This window comes from Mastomys coucha, unplaced genomic scaffold (assembly GCF_008632895.1).
Source record: "Mastomys coucha isolate ucsf_1 unplaced genomic scaffold, UCSF_Mcou_1 pScaffold13, whole genome shotgun sequence".
NCBI lineage: Eukaryota > Metazoa > Chordata > Mammalia > Rodentia > Muridae > Mastomys > Mastomys coucha.
This window is the reverse complement of record NW_022196895.1, coordinates 53146496-53166538: the sequence shown is the minus strand read 5'-3', so window position 1 is coordinate 53166538 and position 20043 is coordinate 53146496. Positions and strand designations below refer to the sequence as shown.

Genomic DNA, 20043 nt, shown 5'->3' with positions numbered 1-20043 from the left:
GACAGCATTCAAGTTCCCTTCTGATGTTACCCGGAAACCCTGCTCAAGGCAGAGGTCTGTCCCCCTCACCTGACAGATGAACACCCAGCTAAGATCCTCCCCTTCTGCGGCTTCCTCTTCATTCTCTGATTGGTTCTTTAGCTGTGCAGCCTTTTACTTTTATGAGGTCATCCCATTGTCAACTGTCAGCCTCAATTCCTGGGCAAATAGCATCCTAATCATGAAGTCCTACAGCGGAGCCCTGCAGGGCACTGCTGTTGTCTTCTAACAGTTCCAGGGGTTCGGGTTTCCTGGGAACACTGATCTCCTAACATGAGCTCACCTGACACCTCACTTACCATTCCCTGCATTTACAGCTTTGACTTCCTTGATGCTCTGCCTGGCACTTTCATTTCTGTTGTAGATCGGCTATTTAATAGGCCTATTAAAAATATCGCTGACGCTTGGCAAAACAAAAACAACAAACAAACAAAAATGACCTCCCCCCCCAAAGCAATTATGTCTCTTGTCTTCTGGCAAGCTTTCCCACTAGTCTCTGACCCAGCTCTTCTATCCTCACCTGGTCAACTCAAAACTTACATTTGCTTCTGGCAAGTACAGTAAAGACCAAACTTTAACAGAGGATGTTGGGAAGTTTTTACAAAACTCTGTTACCATAGCAAGACTTAAAAGCAGTCCACACAACACCTGAAGATATTTACAGCAACTCATAGCCACGAAAGCTCAGGCGACTGAGATGTCCTTGGGTAGATAAGTGGAAAACTTAACCTTTGGTACATCCAAATAGTATTACTTTTCAGTTAACTAAGAGAACCAAACCATGAAAATGCACGCAGGCGACCTTAAGTAAGTGTTACTTAGAGCAGCAGTCAATCCAAACAGTGTCACAGATTTCAACTATAACATCCCAGCAAAAAAAAACAAAAGGCTTCAGAGACAGTAGGATTCATGTTTGCCCGTGGGTAAGAGGCCGGGGCTAGACAGGCAAAGCACTGGATTTTCAGAGCAGTAAACGTCATACACAAAATGCAAACTGTGGGTGGTGACACTGTCAATGACCTTCAGGAGCTGTGTCAACTACCCTGGTAGTGGATGCTGCCTAAGGTTAAGGATACTTATAGTGCCAGGTGAAATTCAAAACCTTTGTCCCTTTCCTCCAATTCATATTGCTGACCCTAAAACAACTCCAAAATAAGAAAAGCCAAGGGCAGGTCCGAATGGAAAGTAGAAGGTACAGCAGGTATCAGAGCTCCCTTCAGGAGCCCCTGACTTCCCACCATTACCTGTATCTCACGGGTCCTCTTTCCTCTCAACTGAGTTCTCCTGCTGCCATGTTGGAACCTGGTGCATCCTGATGTTATGATTCTCCAGATAAATGTCTGATACTTTGTGGCAGTTGGTAACCAATTGAGATCCACCCCCCCAAAAAAGAGCACTTGGTTTTCTGATATGCTAATATAAATTTGCATTTAAATCACTGTACACCTTTGAGAAATAAGTCAAAGTATTTATTTATGGCATATTTACATACTTACAAAATCGATTTTTATCCAATACATCATTCTATGTAATATCACAAAATGAATACAATATCCTAGGAAAAAAATCTACACTTAATAATTTATGTTTAACACAACTTTTACATCAGACTATCAATTTGGCTTCACAAATCACACAGTCCTATTTAGTTTTCCTTCTTCTTTTTTTTTTTCCTTTTTGCCAAATAAGAGTAAACTAAAGGGCAAGGTGAAGTAATTTAGTTGACCCTGAGTAAGAGCTAATTTGCATAATTCAGAATAGATGTACATTACGTGCCTTCGTTTGTCGTCTTACACATCCACACTTACCTCTAAAGACTGAGGAAAAACAACAATGAGAGAATCAGAAAACTCCCAGCTTCTAAAACTTTTCCAATGTCAGAAGTCTGTGGCAGTAGAGAGTGCTGGCTCGGGCTTCAGTAGAGTGATTCCCTAGAGAAAATGAAGCTCTCAGCTCCAAGCCCAGCACTATTATGAACAAAGCAAGCCAGAGCTGAAACAAGACAAGCAACAAACACTGAACAGGAGGGCCTTGGAACTGAGCAATCGAGCAATCCTGTGAGATGGATGTTAAATTACTTTTCCTGTTTTATTTTCCAACTGACGAAAATAAATTAAAATAAGAACCCAATAATCTGGAGCTCAAAACAAAACAAACTTCACAAAAACCACTACCACCACATGGCAATGGTGAGAAACTGTTACATGATTTTTCCTGAAAGGCTTGAAAAAGGGCAATCGCCACCCACAAAGTCTCTAAAACTGTCAGTGTGGATGCTACACAAAGAAAGACATGTAGGAAGAGAAAAGTACACAGAACAGAAGGGCTGGGGAGGGAACCAGGACACTGGGCGGGTCAGGCCTAAACGCCACCACACAGACTCCTGGATGAGCTACAGAAGAGACAAGCAGCACTTGCTGTTCTGATTCAGCAGAACCCAAGGATGACACAGGTTAGGGACGAAAAGCCTGTGCAGTCAGCCCCTACTCTGACAACTTCCAATCCTGGGCCAGAGGAAACGGTCTCCAGCAAGATCAGACTGGATCAAATGCTTCTCTCTTCCATCCATCCTTCACTCTCCCTTCTCCCCTTCTCACAGAAGGCAGACTAGGTAAGGGCAATCATTCGGTTTCAAAGAAGCCATCGCATAAGCCGGCCACTGCTGTTTGAGGATTCAAGGGAAAACTATCACCCAATGAGATGTCAGTGACCTCCTGTGCTGCTACCAGGATGGCCTCTAAAACAGCAACGAAGCCAGTACAGACTCGGTTAAACAAGGAAGAGAATCACAGGGTACCTTTGGGATCTGCAAAACCTGCCTTCAGAGAACAGTTAACACCATCATCCAGGCAATGCCCCATCAAATACTGTTACACGAGGACAGCGTTTAATCCCCCATCATGTGAGTGTGTGTGCGTGCGTACATGCATGCATGCGTGTATGCTTGTATACTAGAGACTGACCATGGGACCTGACATTAGCTGGTGTTCTGTCACAGAGTTACATCCCTAGAGCCAAAGGACAAGTTTTAAAGCCAGAGCACAGCAAACAAGTGATAGAGAAAGGCCCCCGCTTCTTAGGCAGGAAGAAGCCACCAGAAGTACTGAGGCCACATTTCCCTGGGGCAGGTGCACCACATGAGCCACAGCAGTGTGTCCTTCCAACCTCACCTAGCAACACACACACTGTCTGGAGATCAGCACAGACCCACCTCAGAAGTAAAACCTCTCCCCCTACTGTAAAAGTAGCAGAAATGACGTAATTACTGAGAAGCAGGATGCCTTGGCAGGCACACTGTGCATGTCAGGACAGGGAAGAGTGAGTGCAGAGACTTCTAATGCTAACACCTTCAGAATGCATCAACAAGGAAAAGAAATTTAAATTACATTACGTATCAAACTGTCATCAGGAAGATATCTGAATTGTACATATAGAGCTCAACTGAGTAACAACAACAAAAAAAAATTCACTTAATTTTGACTTATGTAAATCCCCGAATGGTAAAATACAGTATGTCTGGGAAGAAAACATACACATCGAATATAAAAATCATCCCACTGAAAACATCCTTAAGAAATATAGGCAGAGAGGCACAGTTATGAGTGTCAGACTGTGCTTAAGGCAGACTAGAAAAAAATAAGCTTAAATCTACACATCCCAGTCAGAAAACATCCCAGCACAGATGGGTTTACATCCTCCAATCCCCAATGCATACAGCTAGGGAGTTAGTGGCAGTTGCTGGCTTCTGAGGGAGGGACAGTCAAACTTCTTTAAGGGTGTCACCTCTTGTTGGTCAACTGGACACGGCCTCACACCTATTTGGACAATACAAATTGCACTTGGTGGGCTGGGGAAAAGAAGACTGGAACAGAAGCACACAGTGGGGATGAAAGAGTTCAGGGAGGGGTGGGGCATAAATGTTATCAGAACACATTGATGAAATTCTCAAATAATAAAAAAGAAGTAGCTTTAGATGAAGAAAAACCCCATTCCAAAAGAAGGGAATCCCTCTTACGGTTTGCAGGATGTGAATGGATGCAGGAACAGCTGCTGTGAAAGCTGACTTGTGGAAGTGCTAATGCCATTATATAAAAGTAACATGGGAGGAAGGGGTGCAGGAGAGATGTGTCAGTGGGCAAGAACACAGACAGCTCTTCTAGAGGAGTCAAGTTCCTTCCCCCCACCCACAGAGCAGCTCACAGCCATCTCTGACTCCAGTTCCATCACAGCCATCTCTGACTCCAGTTCCAGAGCTCTGCTGCCCTCTTCTGGTCTTCTTGGGCACTGTACACACATGGTACAAAGCCGGATAGGCAAGCAGACACCAATTTACAAAAATAAACGAAATAAAAACATGAGTGCATTTCCAATCTAAGGTATACTTGATCTGCCCTTTAGTTTTTAGATAGCAATGAAAAAATAAAATGTTATTTTCTGATGTTCATAATATAAATCTGTAAAATGCCAAAATTTAAAACAAAAAAGAAACAAGCATAAGTTCCAAACTATACATGTACATGATGACAAAAAAAATATCCATTCTGTTAATTTGGCCCATATTCTGTAAAACACATCAAACTGCGCACCCCCAGCCTAGCAAGCACTGAGGTCATGTGCACACACAGATGACAGGAAAGAAGCCCTCACGAGATAGTGAACACACAGAACTCATTACATACTAAGAAACCAGAAGAGTCGAGAACAAATCATCAAATATGTGAACTCAGATCTCCACTTTATAAATCTGCTATGCTGAATTGTGCTGTAAATATATTTGTGTTTGTTTTTTGAGAACCAGGACGTATGAAATTATGACAGTAAAAAGAGGATCTATTTCTTTTTTTTTTTTTTTTACTGGAATGACATTGTACCTTTATTTAAAAAAAAAAAGAATTTTTTTAAAAAGCCTGCAGCCTACAGGAAAACTGTAAAAACTGTTGGATTCATGGAAGCTACTCAGTTTCCTCTGACAGGGAGCCCAAGGTGACGATGGCCGGTCTCCGTGCCCCAGCAGCTGGTCTCACATGGGCCTGGGTGGCAGCCTCTGCTTATACATGCCCGCCACAGCCTTGGCTGCACTGTAGATCATCTGTCGGCGAGACATGCCAGTGAAAGCCAGATGCCAATCAGTCCGGCTGACATTTAGCAAACTCTTTTCCAGGACTTCCCCCACTGTTACCAGAAGGCCTGACCACCTCAGATTGTAGTCCTGGGGAGTCAGGCTTTGTGCCTAAGGAAAAAGGAAACTGCGTTACTCGTCACACACTGACACAGCATTGAATCTCACTATGTTAGAAATGATAGCTCAAAGTCTCAACTCAGCTTATTTCTAATATAGATTATGACAAACCCTGTAACACTCAGCTCTGCTGCCACCAACTATATAAAGTGACACGGGTCAGAAGAACCAAGCAACACTGCACGCACCTACTGTTAATAATAGCCATCACTCTCTGTCCAAATACAACCAGTCTCCTCATGCACTTCAAGTCTTTAGTGGTGTCGAGGATGAAGAACGGGGCTAAGTGCACGTCCAGGCTTGAAAGAACTCCACCAGCTCACAACACACACTGAGGGCTTAAACTCCAGTTCTACATCCAGGGCCACTTCATGTTAATCATAGGTTTGTCTAAAATGACATTCTTATAGTCACAAAGTTCTAAGCAGAGAGAGACCGCAGATCATGTCTCTAGCCCATTTAAGGAAGACTTTATTTAGTGTGTGGACCATGTCTGCAGAACCAGCTAACGTGCCAATAAGTCAGTAGCTGTTTCCAAACAAGCTAGGCCAGTGCCCACCAGGGCTGGCACTCACCACTGCTGACGCAGCCCATACCAGCTTTCATGAAAGCCACTTGCTTATACACGGGGGTGAAAGGCAAGTGGATTCAAGTGTTGAGTAGCCAGGGTTTTGTTCAGAGTGTTGCGCACAGTCCAGAGAACCTCCATCCGCAGGATGGATCTGCACTGTGCTCAGATCCCCAGCTAGCTGCTTCATAATCACGGGTGGGGCTCTCTTCTCCCCTCACAAAACCAACTTCTTAGTTTCTTAAGACAACTAAATTGGAACTACTACAGCCTACTCCAAGACAAGTAGTCAAGAGTTACATCACACAGCTTTCTAGCAACCCTCAGAGAAACAGTGCAGCACTCTGTGCTACAAGCATTGCAGTGGGCTTCAAAGAGAGACATCAGATCTTCAAAGAGCCTGGGCCTGCCTCTCATACACTGCAGGAGTCTCCTGGGGGGTCTTGCTGAAGTACAGTCCTGACTCACAAGTTCAGCATAGGAGCTTGGAAGCTTTGATTTATTTATTTTTTTTATAGTCAAATTTGTAGGTGACACTTGTGATGTGGGTCAAAGATGGTATTTCTGAGTGATCTGACTGTCTAGAAAAACCCAGAGCAGCTGGGTTCTATGGGGAAGAGAAGGAAGCGTAAGTTACATGACGACGACACATACTGACAGCTACTGTTTGTTGAAGAAATATTTCCAAGTCCTTAAACTATGAAACTGTGACTGCCCAGTCACAGACATAAGACATTTCAGGACAGATAGGAAGCCACCGAAGAGTCCTTTACAACTGTGCTAAGGATGGAGATGGCTTCTAGGAGATTGCGGGAGTGGGGTGGGGTGGGGTGGGGTAGGAGAGGGGGGATCAGTTTCTTTAAAGTGTTAGTCACTGGAGTTGGACCATGCTGCAGTGGGTGTATAGACAACACGAATTGGACCTGTAGTAGTTTTCCTTTCTTTTCATTTTCTTTTGTGGGGGAGGCTATAAGGATGGGAGGGTGGAGCTTGGATGAATGGGAAGCCAGTAGGATCAGAATACAGTGTGTGAAATTCCCAAATAACCAATAAAATTTTATGTTGGGAAAAAAAAAACAAAGAAATGTAAACATCTAGGAACAAAAGATATTTCAATGTGACTACTTACCCTGGGAATTTTGAAACTATACATAAAAATTAAACAGAACAAAATGCAACTTCACAGTTCGAATAACACTTTCCAGCTAACTGTAGTCAGAGCTTCTGTGCACCTACCTAGTACCTGCCTCCCAATCTGCATGCACTCTAAAGCACGTGAATCCTCCTGCTAAGGGGCCTGCACTAACCAAGTGTGCTCTCTGACACTTAGCAGTAAGTTAGCGCTTTGGACACATGCATAAGTGTGAGCCTAGCTCATTGAGCAGCATGTCCAACTAGCCCTAAAAAGAAATAATTAAAAATGCTCAGACATCCAGCACAAGGGCCAAGAAAGCTTTTTTGAAAGAAGCAGAACCATGGGCTGGCAAGATGGCTCAGCGGATAAGAGCACTGACTGCTCTTCCGAAGGTCCTGAGTTCGGATCCCAGCAACCACATGGTGGCTCACAACCACCCGTAATGAGATCTGACGCCCTCTTCTGGTGCATCTGAAGACAGCTACTGTGAATTACACCAGAGCGAGCAGGGCCGGAAGAGGTCCTAAATTCAATTCCCAGCAGCCACACAGATGATAGCTCATGGCCATCTGTACAGCTACAGTGTACTCATACACATAAAATAAATAATAAAATAAAATCTTTAAAAAAAAAAGAAAGAAAGAAAGAAGCAGAACCATCCAGATTTTAGGCCTTGAGGGCAGTATTCACCACTACTACTCCATTTTGTCCTTTCAGTACAAAAGCATACAAAAGTATAAACAGTTTGTAAGTAGATGGGCAGGTATATGCAAGAAATACATAAAAACAGGCAGTGGGCCAGAGCTGCCATAGGGTCACTGTGTGCTGACTCGGATCTGCCTCTCTGCCTACAATGCGGTGATGGGAGTCATTACAGCTCTCACAGCCCTCCTGATGCTTCAGCAATAGACTGAAGAGCAATACTCCTCATGCTGATTAGCTAGGACTCTGACTGCACGCCTGTTACTCCTAGCAAATACCTTAGCCCTGCTGAAACCCTCTCTTTAGTCTGTCCATGTAACTAACTACACAGCTGCTTTGTGAGCCCGTCTCCAGCTCTTGGGTGAGGACACCATGCTCTGAGGTGTTCCAAGCTGGGTGGAGTTACCCATGATTCCCAAACCTGCTGTAACCAGTGTGGCTGAGGTCTTACAGAGGGCTTGTACATCTGTACATCATTCTGCCTCTGTTACTGACTCTCTGAGCATCATAAGAACCACTGGGGTGGAGAGATGGCTCAGCGGTTAAGAGCACTGAGTACTCTTCTGAAGGTCCTGAGTTCAAATCCCAGCAACCACACGGTGGCTCACAACCATCCCTAATGAGATCTGACGCCCTCTTCCAGTGTGTCTGAAGACAGCGACAGTGTACTTACATAGAATAATAAATAAATCTTTAAAAAAGAAAAGAAAGAACCATTTGCTCTTTAGTGCTTGCAGATCTTGCTCACAGTATTAGTCAATAATTTATTACAGGGTGGAACACTTCTCCTGTAGTGCCTCATGGAACTGATTAGGCTAAGTCATAAGAAACTGGCAAGGACTCCTCGACTATTAAAGACAGTAGTTTTATATGGCTCCGTCTAAGACTTCTAAGACTTCTGGACCAACAGTGGTACACTTACGTCTTCCTAGAAGGCCTGTAACCCTCCGTCCACTCCAGGTTTTATTAGCATAACAATGTGCACAGCATTGACTTCAAGCCTCTACCTGCCCTGCCCTCAGGTCAGAGGGATAGGAGGGTTTCCAAAACTCCCAGCCTCTTTCTACACTGTGAAACATCTGCAAGGACCATTGCTGCTTTTAACAACTTTATGGCCCTACATGAAACTAAAACATAGCTGTACACACGCAACTCCTCAGAGAACCCTAATGGTCCTCACACAGTCTCCAATGCTTATTCACTCCAAATAATCTTAAAAAGGATCAGTTAACAGTACAGGGATCTCAATGACAAGACACTTTCTATTTTGTTCATTAGCGAATCACGAGAACATTTACAGACGGTATAGAAGTACGAATCCATTTAGGAACTGCCTATGGCTACATGATTAGGTCCATTTTTCAGCCAGCAAATCTATTCCTATCAACTCCACTTTTTCAAACTTCATTTTTACTTTATGCGCACGATTATTTTGTCTGCCTATATGCTGGTGCACCACATACGTGCCTGGTGCTTGCTGAGGGCATTGAATGCCCTGGAACTGGAGTTACTGCCATGGGGGAGCCAATGTTATTAACTACTGAGCCAACTCTCCACCCTCATCTAAACTTTGTTATTTTGATATTTTGAGACATGGTAACAGTCTCTGTGTAACTGACTGGCCTGGAACTAGCTCTGTAGACTGACTAGGCTGGCCTTGAGCTCGAAAAGGCCAACCTGCATCGGCCTCCCGAGTGCTGGGAATAAAAGGCATGCGCCACCGCCACCTGGCTTTCATCTAGCTTTTAAATACTGACATGTTACTAAAATGAATATCTAGGAGAGAATACAAGATCAAAGAGAAACGAAAGAGACAAAATAGTGGAAATAAAGCTGAGATAAACGGGGGCCTGGGATATAGCTAAATTGGTAAAACGACTGTCCTATAAGACAAGCACCCAGCACCGTATAAGAAAAGCTAACACAGCACCTGCCTGAAATCCCAGTGCAGGGCAAGTGGAGGCAGGAGCATGCCGGGCTCTCTCGCCAGCCAGCCTCACGTAACTGAGATGTGGACAGCCCGAGAAGGGGCACCAGGAGCTATCCTCTGGTTTCCATACACAGACACACACACATATCCGTATCTGCATCCATACACAGGCACACTGACGATGAGTAAAGAGAAAGGAACACATCACACAGATTTAAAGGCTGATTTCCTTCTGATTTCAAGGCCATGAGTATAACCACGAAAAAGGGAAAATAACAAAATGGCACAATCAGGACACCAACAAGCAAAAGGGGACAACAGAATCAAGGGCGTAATCGTCACAATAAATGTAGAGCTCAAGCAAAGGCGGAGAGACCAACCTGCTGCACAAACTCCAGAGGCACCGGGGTGGCTTGGGTAAATGCTTCCAGGCGGATGCCATGCATAGGATCTTCCACCACCAAGCAGCCGATGTCAAACCACCTGCAAGAGAAACGCGAGCAGCACACTCTTTACATGCCGCATAAAACAAGAGTTAAGAGACAACAAGGAAAAGCAAGTCCTACCTACTGTTCACATCCAAGGATCACGGTTCTCAGAGAGAGAAAAATGGTTTCTAATCAGTGTGCAAACGGTCAAGCCGTAAATACAGAGATAAAATCACTCTATTGTCTTAATTCTAAGAAGAGAAAGGAAGAGAGTAGCAAAAAGGGAAAGCTGATGTTACTGACCATGGGAAATTTTCTTCTTGCTGACATGGGGAGGGGGCTATGGGAATGGGGTAATCAAATATGCAGCTGATGAAACTTACACTTATTTGAACATGTAAAGAGTTCCTTGTGGATAATATTTTTAAGTGATAAGTGATAAAATGTGGGGAAATTTTTATTCCCAATTCTCACCAGCAGTCAGCCATCTAACAATGTCACTACTAAATTGAAAGCAAGCTCACTCAGAGGAAATAACCATGTGCTTGGTCCGAATGAACATAACCCCTTTGAATCATGTTCCGGGCTACCCACCAGAAGTTGGCCTTTAAAAGAGTACTCGTGAAATCAAGGTACTGTTCCCACTGAAAGATACTTACCTGTAGATTGTAAAAAAAAAAAAAAAAAACCTTAGGAGGAACAACAATATGAACTAACTAGTACCCTCAGAGCTCCCAGGGTCTCAATCACCAACCATGGACCATGGTGGGTCTGATTGTTCTGGCAGCATGTGTATAGTAGAGGATTGCAAATTCGATCATCAATAGGAGGAGAGGACCTCAGCCCTGTGAAGGTTCTGTGCCCCAGTGTAGGGGAATGCCAGGGCCAATAAGTGGGAGAGGGTGGGGTGGCAGGCATGGGGAGAGGGGAGGCAACAGGGGTTTGTTCTTGTTTTTGTTTGTTTGTTTTTGTTTTTTTGGAGGGGAAACTGGGAAAGGAGAAATTTACATGTAAATAAAGAAAATATCTAATAAAAAAATAAAAATAAAAATAAAAAAATGAGGCATTATAAACGCACTTAGGACAACTGGGGTAACACCAGAATCCTAGCTACCCGAATCAGAATACTGGAACAAATGCAAGCAGTAAGGGAATATGGCCAAGGTTATCAATGTCTCTTTCTTTTAAAGAATAAGCACCTTTAATATGCACAAAGAACTACAAGATGAATAAGGAGATATACAGATATTTAAACACAGTAAGACAAAGCAGCATAATAAGCAACTGTGGAATATTAAAATGATACTTTGTAATGTCTCAGCATTCATATCAGCATTAAAAATGTTTCAACTTATGAACACTGGATAATATTTATTCTCCTTGACTACTAATCAAATTTTCCTATTTTATTTTGACAATGTTTCTCGGTCAAGGAAATATAGCCAAGCTCAGCTAAATCTTGTTTTGCCTCATTTTGCATGCACTGGGCTCAAGAGTCCATCAGGGTAGGCACTCACCCAGCCAGAGGCGTCCACCTTTGCATTCTGAGGAGCTGTCAGCGAGGCATGAGCAGTGCCTCTCTATCACACTGTGAACACTCATCAGAACTCCACAGTCAACCTCTGCTCTTGTAGGACCCACCTCCAGCAGATGCTGCAACCTGGAACCTGCTTTCCCAGGCCCTCCTCTGTAAACCTGCAATCATTGCTTCGTGCCCAACACCCAATGTTTCAGTCCCTGGATCTGCTTGCTATGGGGACTTTCAGGTTTCCCTCTCCCTCATCAAGATCACGACTGTGAATGGGAGGGAAGACTTTAAGGTAGTCACTTTTGATCACTAGGGATCTCCATCTTCCCATTCTGTGTATAAGGCAAGATTTGAGAAACAAGGGCTGTGGCTCAAGGCAGTTAGTTACATTTCACATAGCAGGAAAAGTTCACACCAGACTCAGAAGCCACAGAGGGACTGCCTGGCATCACCAATCAATTCCCAAAGAAGGAGCGCACTTAGCACATTATGAGAACATTTGTGTACACTCAACACCAATCCAAGACTAATACCAAAATCTAGATCTGTTCATCTCAGAATACATACACAGGCATTATGCTGATGTGGAAGAAGACTAAGTTTTCCAACTGTGCATGGATGAATGACAATACTTGAAAAGCATTAGGTAGGTTCTACTACCACCATGACATTATAAATATAAGTAGAATTCAACATAGTATGGTTGTTTATTATAAAATAACTCAGCATACCCCAAAAGGTCTTCCATTTTAAAAAAAAAAATCTATTAAAAGTATAAAGTCCTCAAAAGCAAAGCTAACTTTTTGAGGGGGCTTTTTAAAGCTAACCACATAATACTATGTAACTCCAACCTGTTAACTACCATCAAGTCTTGTTGCCCATGTCTGCTACGATGGTGAGTCACCACAGGAAGTGGTGTGCTTTCCTGCAGTGCTCAATTACACCCAAGCCAACGTGCACTAGGGCCTAGGTATCAAGTGGTTGTAAGCAATCTTAGAAGGCAGGCCTGGCTCTGCACTGCCCAGTTAGAGAAGCAAAGTGAGGGCACAGCGCCAGCTAAGCTTAGCAGCCCACCATAGAGCAGACTTCCCACTCTGGTTTTGGAACAGGCAGCTGAGGGTGAACTCCACACACTGCTGCATCGATTCCCCGGGAGTCCCGCGCCCCTTACTTGTCAGGCAGCAGCTCAGCAATGAAGTTTTCTACCGACACCGCCGTCTGCTTTTCGTGGATCACTCCAGACCGCCGCAGGCTGTCAATGCGCTCCTGGGCACCCTAAGCACAAGTTGGAAACCAGCTTTAGCAAACAACATTAATATTAAACATATCGATAGTTACATAATACATGCACATATTTAACATACGCACTGTAATGTTCAAACAATGTAAAGATAGATAGAAGCTCTCAATACCAACCTGGGTGGAGACCCCTTTAGGGCCCAACAACTCTGTCACAGAGGTCACCTAAGACCACTCAACACACAGATATGTACATTACAGTTCACGACAGCATCAAACTTACAGTTATGAAGTAACAAAGAATAGTCTTATGGCTGTGGGTCACCACAACATGAGGAACAGTATTAAAGGGTCACAGCATTGGGAAGGTTGAGAGTCACTGGTATAGAGTAAAAATGTCCAATGGAATAATGGAATTCCCTTGATATTAAGTTTATGATACATTTTCCAAATGATTCCCTCATGCATTATGTTGTCTGCATTTAATTTAATGGATTGTTTTAAAATTATAATTTCTAATTGAGTATTCATATAAGAAAGCCTTATTTTAAACACTCATTTAGCAGGAGGTCATCTTCAACATAAAACCTTCTCAGACTGGCATTGGCTTGGTCATTTGCTCTTGATTTGGGTTTGTGGTCACATCCACACTCAACATGGAGTCCCAGTCTTCCTAATTCCCTTTTAAATATACATGCAGAGGCATGCAGACTAGTAAAAACAAAGATGGACATGTGTATGTGGTACATATACCGACGCTGACTCAGCAAAATCAGTGTCATTAATGAACCCAAACTGAGCAAATAACTCAAAGCTGAGAATGTATATTGGAGAAGCTAAAGCCAGATTATGAGGGTGTGTACATACACATACACAATTAAAAAAAAAAAAAAAAAACCTAGCCAAGTATAAGCCTATTTTTAAGGAGAGAAGACTTAAGAGAAAGAAAGAAAAAGAAAGAAAGAAAGGAGGAAGGAAAGAGAGAGAGAAAGAGAAAGAAGAAAGGAAAGGAAGAAAGAAAGAAGAAATGGAGAAAGGAGGCAGGCAGGGAGGTAGAGAGGGAAGGATGATTCTTGACTTCTATTCACACAATGGTAAAGGGACCAATGAGATAGAGACGTGTCAACTACATGAGAACAGACTCAGCAGCCTAAGACTCTAGCTTGGGAAGAAGACGGATAATAGGATCCTACAGCAGAGTGAATGCTATCTGTTAGTTTCGACCAATTCTATCTCCTACACCAGGCATTGTGAGTGAGCAAACAAGTGTTCAGTAAGACCTTGGAGCCACATGACAAACCAAACAGGAAAAGCCAGTGTATAAACAGTATATGGCCTCATCAATCTCCTAACACTGAAACAGGAGGTGGCTGCGATTCTGAAAGATCGTTTAATTCAGTCCTCCTACACCTGGATTAAAAAGGAGCTGACATTTTATTTCAGTAAAAACAGCCTATCAGTCGGCTGCTCGGGCCACCTTTCTGACCCTGTGGACATGCCTCTGAGCTATGCCTTACAAAGCATTCCACATGTCATGCTTCTAGGGAACACAGACATGCCTGTTTAACTTTACCATGCTACAACACAAGACTTCATGCTCCATTGGATTTAGCTGGTAATACAGATAACTGGGACCTACAAGGGGAAGGATAATCAGCTAGGACAAGTTTTGTTTGTTTATGGATTTCCCCAAAGAAAGTAAGAGAGAGCTATCCCCTGCCCCTCTTCCACTGACTAGCATGTTAATTAAAGGTAGCTTCTTTTAGAACTTAAGACGTTTGACTGTCATCCCCTACCAATGTTTTGAGAATGGAATTCTACTCTTATCAGTATAAGAGACAGTTTAGAGGCACACAAATAATCTCCCACTGATCTGATGCAGACGAGCTCAGAACTTATGCTGTATCTGAAGCAACTTGGTTCAGACTAAGACAATTTGATTGCACACGTCGGCACAATAGTCACTGGCATTGCACACATCATCACAATGCTCACTGGTGTGCACAGGGTCACAATGCTCATTGGCATTGCACACATCATCACAACGCTCACTGGCATCATGCACACATCATATTGTCATATTGATCTCCATGTGCACACATCATCACAACGGTCTCCATGTGCACACGTCATCACAACGGTCTCCATGTGCACACGTCATCACAACGGTCTCCATGTGCACACATCATCACAACGGTCTCCATGTGCACACGTCATCACAACGGTCTCCATGTGCACACGTCATCACAACGGTCTCCATGTGCACACGTCATCACAACGGTCTCCATGTGCACACGTCATCACAACGGTCTCCATGTGCACACGTCATCACAACGGTCTCCATGTGCACACGTCATCACAATGGTCTCCATGTGCACACGTCATCACAATGGTCTCCATGAGCACTGATGTTATCCACTCTGTGATTTGCTCACTCCAAGCCTTTCAATAAGAACGACGACTGGCACAGAAGCTTCAGAACCTTGCTAACTTCATTTCTGTTGAATCTGCTGTTTTACACAGTAACGCAGATTAAAAGAAAAGTTAACTCTAATTTAGAAAGTCGTGGATACTAGATAAAATCTGGTAGGGAGTTAAAACTTTTATAAGGAACATTTCAACTTAAGATCCAATAGGTTTTCATCTCATCGGCTCCCTCTACTTTTTCAGGAGGGTAGGAGGGGTTGCAGATCACATATTTGTAAGTATTTCCATCTTGAGTCTATATTAAAAGTTGTAAAAATATAACTCATACCTAAATTTGTAAAACAAAACTAATAGTCAAAATAAAATCACAAGGTAAACTGAACTACCAATAATATCTGTCAAGGATTTTCTTAGAAAAAAAAAACAAACCCACATCAGCTTTTCCCATACAACGCCTACCTACTGTGAATCTTACTGTGCAATGGCATCTGACCTTATAAAATACTCAGACCTAGTGCTTAGACACTATAATGAAAAGCAGAGTCCACATGGGCAGGTAGTGAAATTCCTTTTCTTTGGGTTACTAACTTCATTCACTTCATAACTAATATCACCCTCTCAAATGTTACACAGTGGCCCCTTTCTCAGGTTTCCAGAGACAGACTCACACCTGAGGACTGCTATCTTTCTGAGGCACCTCCTACCCAGCAGCCACAGGGAGGCTCTGACCTCCCAGAGACAGATAATACTGTGAGGGCATCCATAAGGCCTCCTGCCACTCAGTCACAAAGTAATGCCAGCACCAAATCTCATGTGTATGAGAGCCATTCCTTTAGTCTCTAATGTCAAATACACTCATTATTTCTATTGTAAAAGTTCTGATGTCTTCTGGCCCAAATCTACAAATCCTTTTTCATTTGCAAAAGCAATTTTGAAATCTTCACAAGCAGACATTCAATCCAAGCAGGAGATTTGTCCCCACCTTTCAAATGGAATTCCTACATGTAATACTCCTGATTTATCTGACAGTTTACAATTATGATGGCTACATCTCTTTTTCTCCAGTTTACCACTTTTCATTTCTGGGTTAGCTGGGTTATAAGCCCTAAAAATAGCACTTAGCTTCACTGTATGGGATGAAGACCTTTTTGTAAACGTACACGGGTGTCAACATCAAAGGACACTCACAAAGTATGACCAGACACGTGTAAAGTAATGTGGTTTGGTACAATGTTCTGTGGAAGCACAGACCATGGTGAATAAAATAATGTAATATGATTTGCATTATAAATGACACATCACATTTAGTTATAGGTAACTATTGTTTGACAGCCCTAAATCCAGAGAATAGAGAGACAGAGTAAGAGTAAATGAGATTCTCTCATCTATTTAAATAAATTCTAACTATAATTGAAAAACACCTGAAATTTGTGTAACAGAATCTATTAGAATTAAAATCTAGTCATTGTGAGATTGCATTTAATTACTAATTATAATCAATGCACCAGACTTTTCTCCAATTTCCCTCATTCTAATAAATTCTAAATGAACACAAGGCAAGAATTTGTGTGCCTGATTCATGAGGCAACAGTAGAATTAAACCGTTATATGCTCCTTTATACAAAGTTTTAAAATATATAGTTGATCCTCAATGATTCTAGAATCTGTCTTGGTGAATTTGACTATTTATTAAAATATATTGATAATCTCAACATCAGATGTGCACAAAACTATAAAACCATTCAAGTTGTCTGACCAGTGCATCTCCAGCCAAGCCACACAAATATTCTTATCTTCTTGTTTAAGCTCACATGCTGTAAGTGAGTAGGTGCTGCTATACTCAGTGCCACCTTGTATACTTCTTGGTTGTTAAAATATGCCACCATTCCAAATGGCTCCAAGGATAATGCCAAAGTGCTGTCTGATGCTCCTGAGCACAGGAGGGCTATGAAATACTTTAGAAGAAAAACATGTACGTGCTAAATAAACCACATCCAATCAGGAGTTACAGGACTGCTGGCTTTCACTTTATTATAAATAATATATATATATATAGGTAACAAGAATACTGTACACACTGATAGTATGTGGTATCTCACAAAACACAAAAAAACAAAAAACCACAGCAAACTTAAGTCTGTCTTGCAAACAAGACCGAATGACAGAACAGAAACAAGCAGGAGAGATCTCCAGGTGGTGCCAGGTTTTCTCCTCTGAGAAACGGACGGATGGTGCTGCCGTTGATGGAGATGAAGAGTAGGGAGGCAGTGTAAGAAAAAGAGAAAGTGCCATTCTGGTCACAGTGAGCCTGGGATACTCAAGTGATGTTGTCAAAAAGGCAACTTTGATGTAAATTAAGAAGTCATAATAGTGTCGGTGACAATATCAAGATGCAAGTGTCAGCACAAGGTGCTTGCTAAGGCTAGGGATGGCATGAGTTCAGGAAAGGCGAGCCTGGACATGCAGACCAACAGGAAGGGGGGGAGAAAAGGAGAGGCCAGCACAGGAGCACAAAAGCAGAAAGAAATCCATGAACTCCAAAGAAAGCCAGGCGTGCACCCAAGAAGCCACACAGGAGACGAAAAGACAGAAGTGAAAGTCAGGCACGGCGGTGCATGCCTGTAACACAGGACTCCAGAGGTAGACGTGGGACCAGGAGTTCAAGGCCAGCGACGGCTCCACAGTGAGTCTGAGCCAGCCTAGCTACAGGAAGCCCATCTAGACAACAGAGAGGACGGCCACCTGCTGGCCAGCAAATAAAGCAGCCAGCCTAGGGGCTGGAGTGCAGACCTGTGGGAAACCAGAGAGTTAGAGAAAAATGTTCAAAATTCTTACAGAGGTTTTGCTGCAAAAGGAAGCAAGTATGCTAGAAAGATACAGGGGAAGTGAGGTCAAAGAATTTGCTGGATTTCCCTTTGCTTGCTTTACGATGGGAAATGTTTAGATGTCATCAACTTCATCTGTTCCTGCATGATTGTATCCTTGTAACTACAACAGAGAGTATGTGTGCACAGTCATGCATGTATGTGTGCATCAACGTGTGTGTGAGTGTGTGTGTACTGGGATCCAACAGATGATTTCAGTAACTTGAAAATCAATACTAAATTATAAAGATTCTATTCAAGAGTATCTATTCTTGTTTTTTTGTTTTGTTTTGTTTTTTTGATTTTTTGAGACAGGGTTTCTCTGTATAGCCCTGGCTGTCCTGGAACTCACTCTGTAGACCAGGCTGGCCTCGAACTCAGAAATCCGCCTGCCTCTGCCTCCCAAGTGCTGGGATTAAAGCGTGCGCCACCACCGCCCGGCTTCTATTCTTGTTTCTTAATGTGACTGTTTTCCTGATGAGTATTCACCAGTGTAATAGAAAGACACTGCTTTCCTCTTCCAATAATCGTTCAACTAAAATTGCTTTACATCTTCACCACATTACAGTGTTGTCTAACTAATGACAAAGCTGGTATTTCAGTATATACGTAGGCAGTCCTCTCACATAGACCACAGGACCGTTACTCTGGAATAGCTATCATTACTCACCTTTAATCCAGCTGCATACCCTACTGGCTGTGGGGCGATATTGGACTGTCCAGCTTCCCCAACAACCACAGCTAAGCCAAAGACCTCCTGGAAGGCGTCTCGGACAGCAGCCACTTTCACTTCTTTATTTGAGGTCACAACAATATCCAGTTCACCACCAGATTCTATTAAAAAACAAAAACAAAAAACAAAAGAAATTTCAATTCCAAATCTAAGCAGTAACTTTCTAGTAATTACTGCCACACTGTGGTGGTTTGACTAGAAATGGCCCCCACAGACTCATGTGTTTGAATGCCTGACCCATACGGAGTGGCACTATTAGGAGGTGTGTCCATGTTGGAGTAGGTGTGGCCTTGTGGGGCAGACTTTGAGATCTCCTAAGCTCACACTACATCCAGTATGGTACACAGTCTCCTTCTCTGCCTTCAGATAAAGGTGTAGAATTCCCAGCTCCTTCTCCAGCACCATGTCTGCCTGGATGCTGCCATGCTTCCCAGCGTGATGATGATGGGCTGAGCCTCTAAAAGTAAGCCAGCCCCAATTAAAGGTCTGCCTTTATTCGAGCTGCCTTGGTCATGGTGTCTCTTCACAGCAATAAAACCATAACTAAGGAGCACATCATAGGCTCACACTGTTATTTACTAAGTGTTAAAACCTCATACTCATAAGACAGGATGATGGACGTTACCCACAGCTGCTAAGTACTACTGTCAGGACTCAAACCCAACTCGACTGGACACAAATCCCTCTTTCTGTCACACCATCTGATACAACCACACATTTCCCTTGTGTTTTAAGGATGGGAATTCAGGACATTTTCTGAAGTCTTACTTGAAAACTGAGGCTGGTACACACCCCCTACAGGCTCTGAGTCACCTGAGGCCGGCATACACCTCCTACAGGCTCTGAGTTACCTGTGGTACTCTGAGAAGAGCACAGTTCTTCTGTATTCTATGAAAGCTCGAGAACCCATTGTCTCTGTCTGAGTCACTGCCCTCCGCAGGCTCACAGTGGTGGGTGACAGTGCCAGTAGGAGGGACCCCAAAGGCTGACGGCTACGCGCTCTCATTCACCAGCTTCACTACCTTGAGGAAGACTCGGGCTGGTTTCTTTGTAGAAAAAAGGCCTGCTTCCTCAATGGGCTTGTTCTAAGAACAAGAGTTCTAACATAGTATGCCCAATAGAACAGCAAGAGCTCCAAAAATGTTCATTCGTTTACTTAAAATATGTACATTAAAAAAGAAAATGCCGGGCGGTGGTGGTGCACGCCTTTA

At 43.1% G+C, this 20043-nt stretch overlaps 1 protein-coding gene and 1 long non-coding RNA gene across 15 annotated transcripts in view; one reads left to right on the top strand and one right to left on the bottom strand.

The window, feature by feature from the left end:
• Window positions 1–20043, bottom strand: part of Prrc1 (proline rich coiled-coil 1) — a 110313-nt gene that overhangs the window by 71462 nt on the left and 18808 nt on the right. For 13 of the 14 annotated variants that reach the window (XR_004117294.1, XR_004117290.1, XR_004117292.1 and 10 more), the window contains 3 exons: window positions 18770–18933; window positions 12741–12844; window positions 9994–10096 (listed from right to left, as the gene is read on the bottom strand). Coding sequence is in view for 3 of the 14 variants with exons in the window: in XM_031365733.1 (XP_031221593.1) it covers window positions 9994–10096; window positions 12741–12844; window positions 18770–18933 (371 nt within the window). In the remaining 11 variants the exon portion in view is untranslated. Of the gene's footprint in view, window positions 1–1486; window positions 5270–9993; window positions 10097–12740; window positions 12845–18769; window positions 18934–20043 lie in introns of those variants that run through there. The other variant, XM_031365732.1, reaches the window with a different exon arrangement.
• LOC116087191 overlaps window positions 17584–20043 on the top strand; it is a 5390-nt gene continuing 2930 nt past the window's right edge. Inside the window, exon 1 of the long non-coding RNA XR_004117301.1 lies at window positions 17584–17918. This is a non-coding gene — a long non-coding RNA (uncharacterized LOC116087191). The remainder of the gene's footprint in view (window positions 17919–20043) is intronic.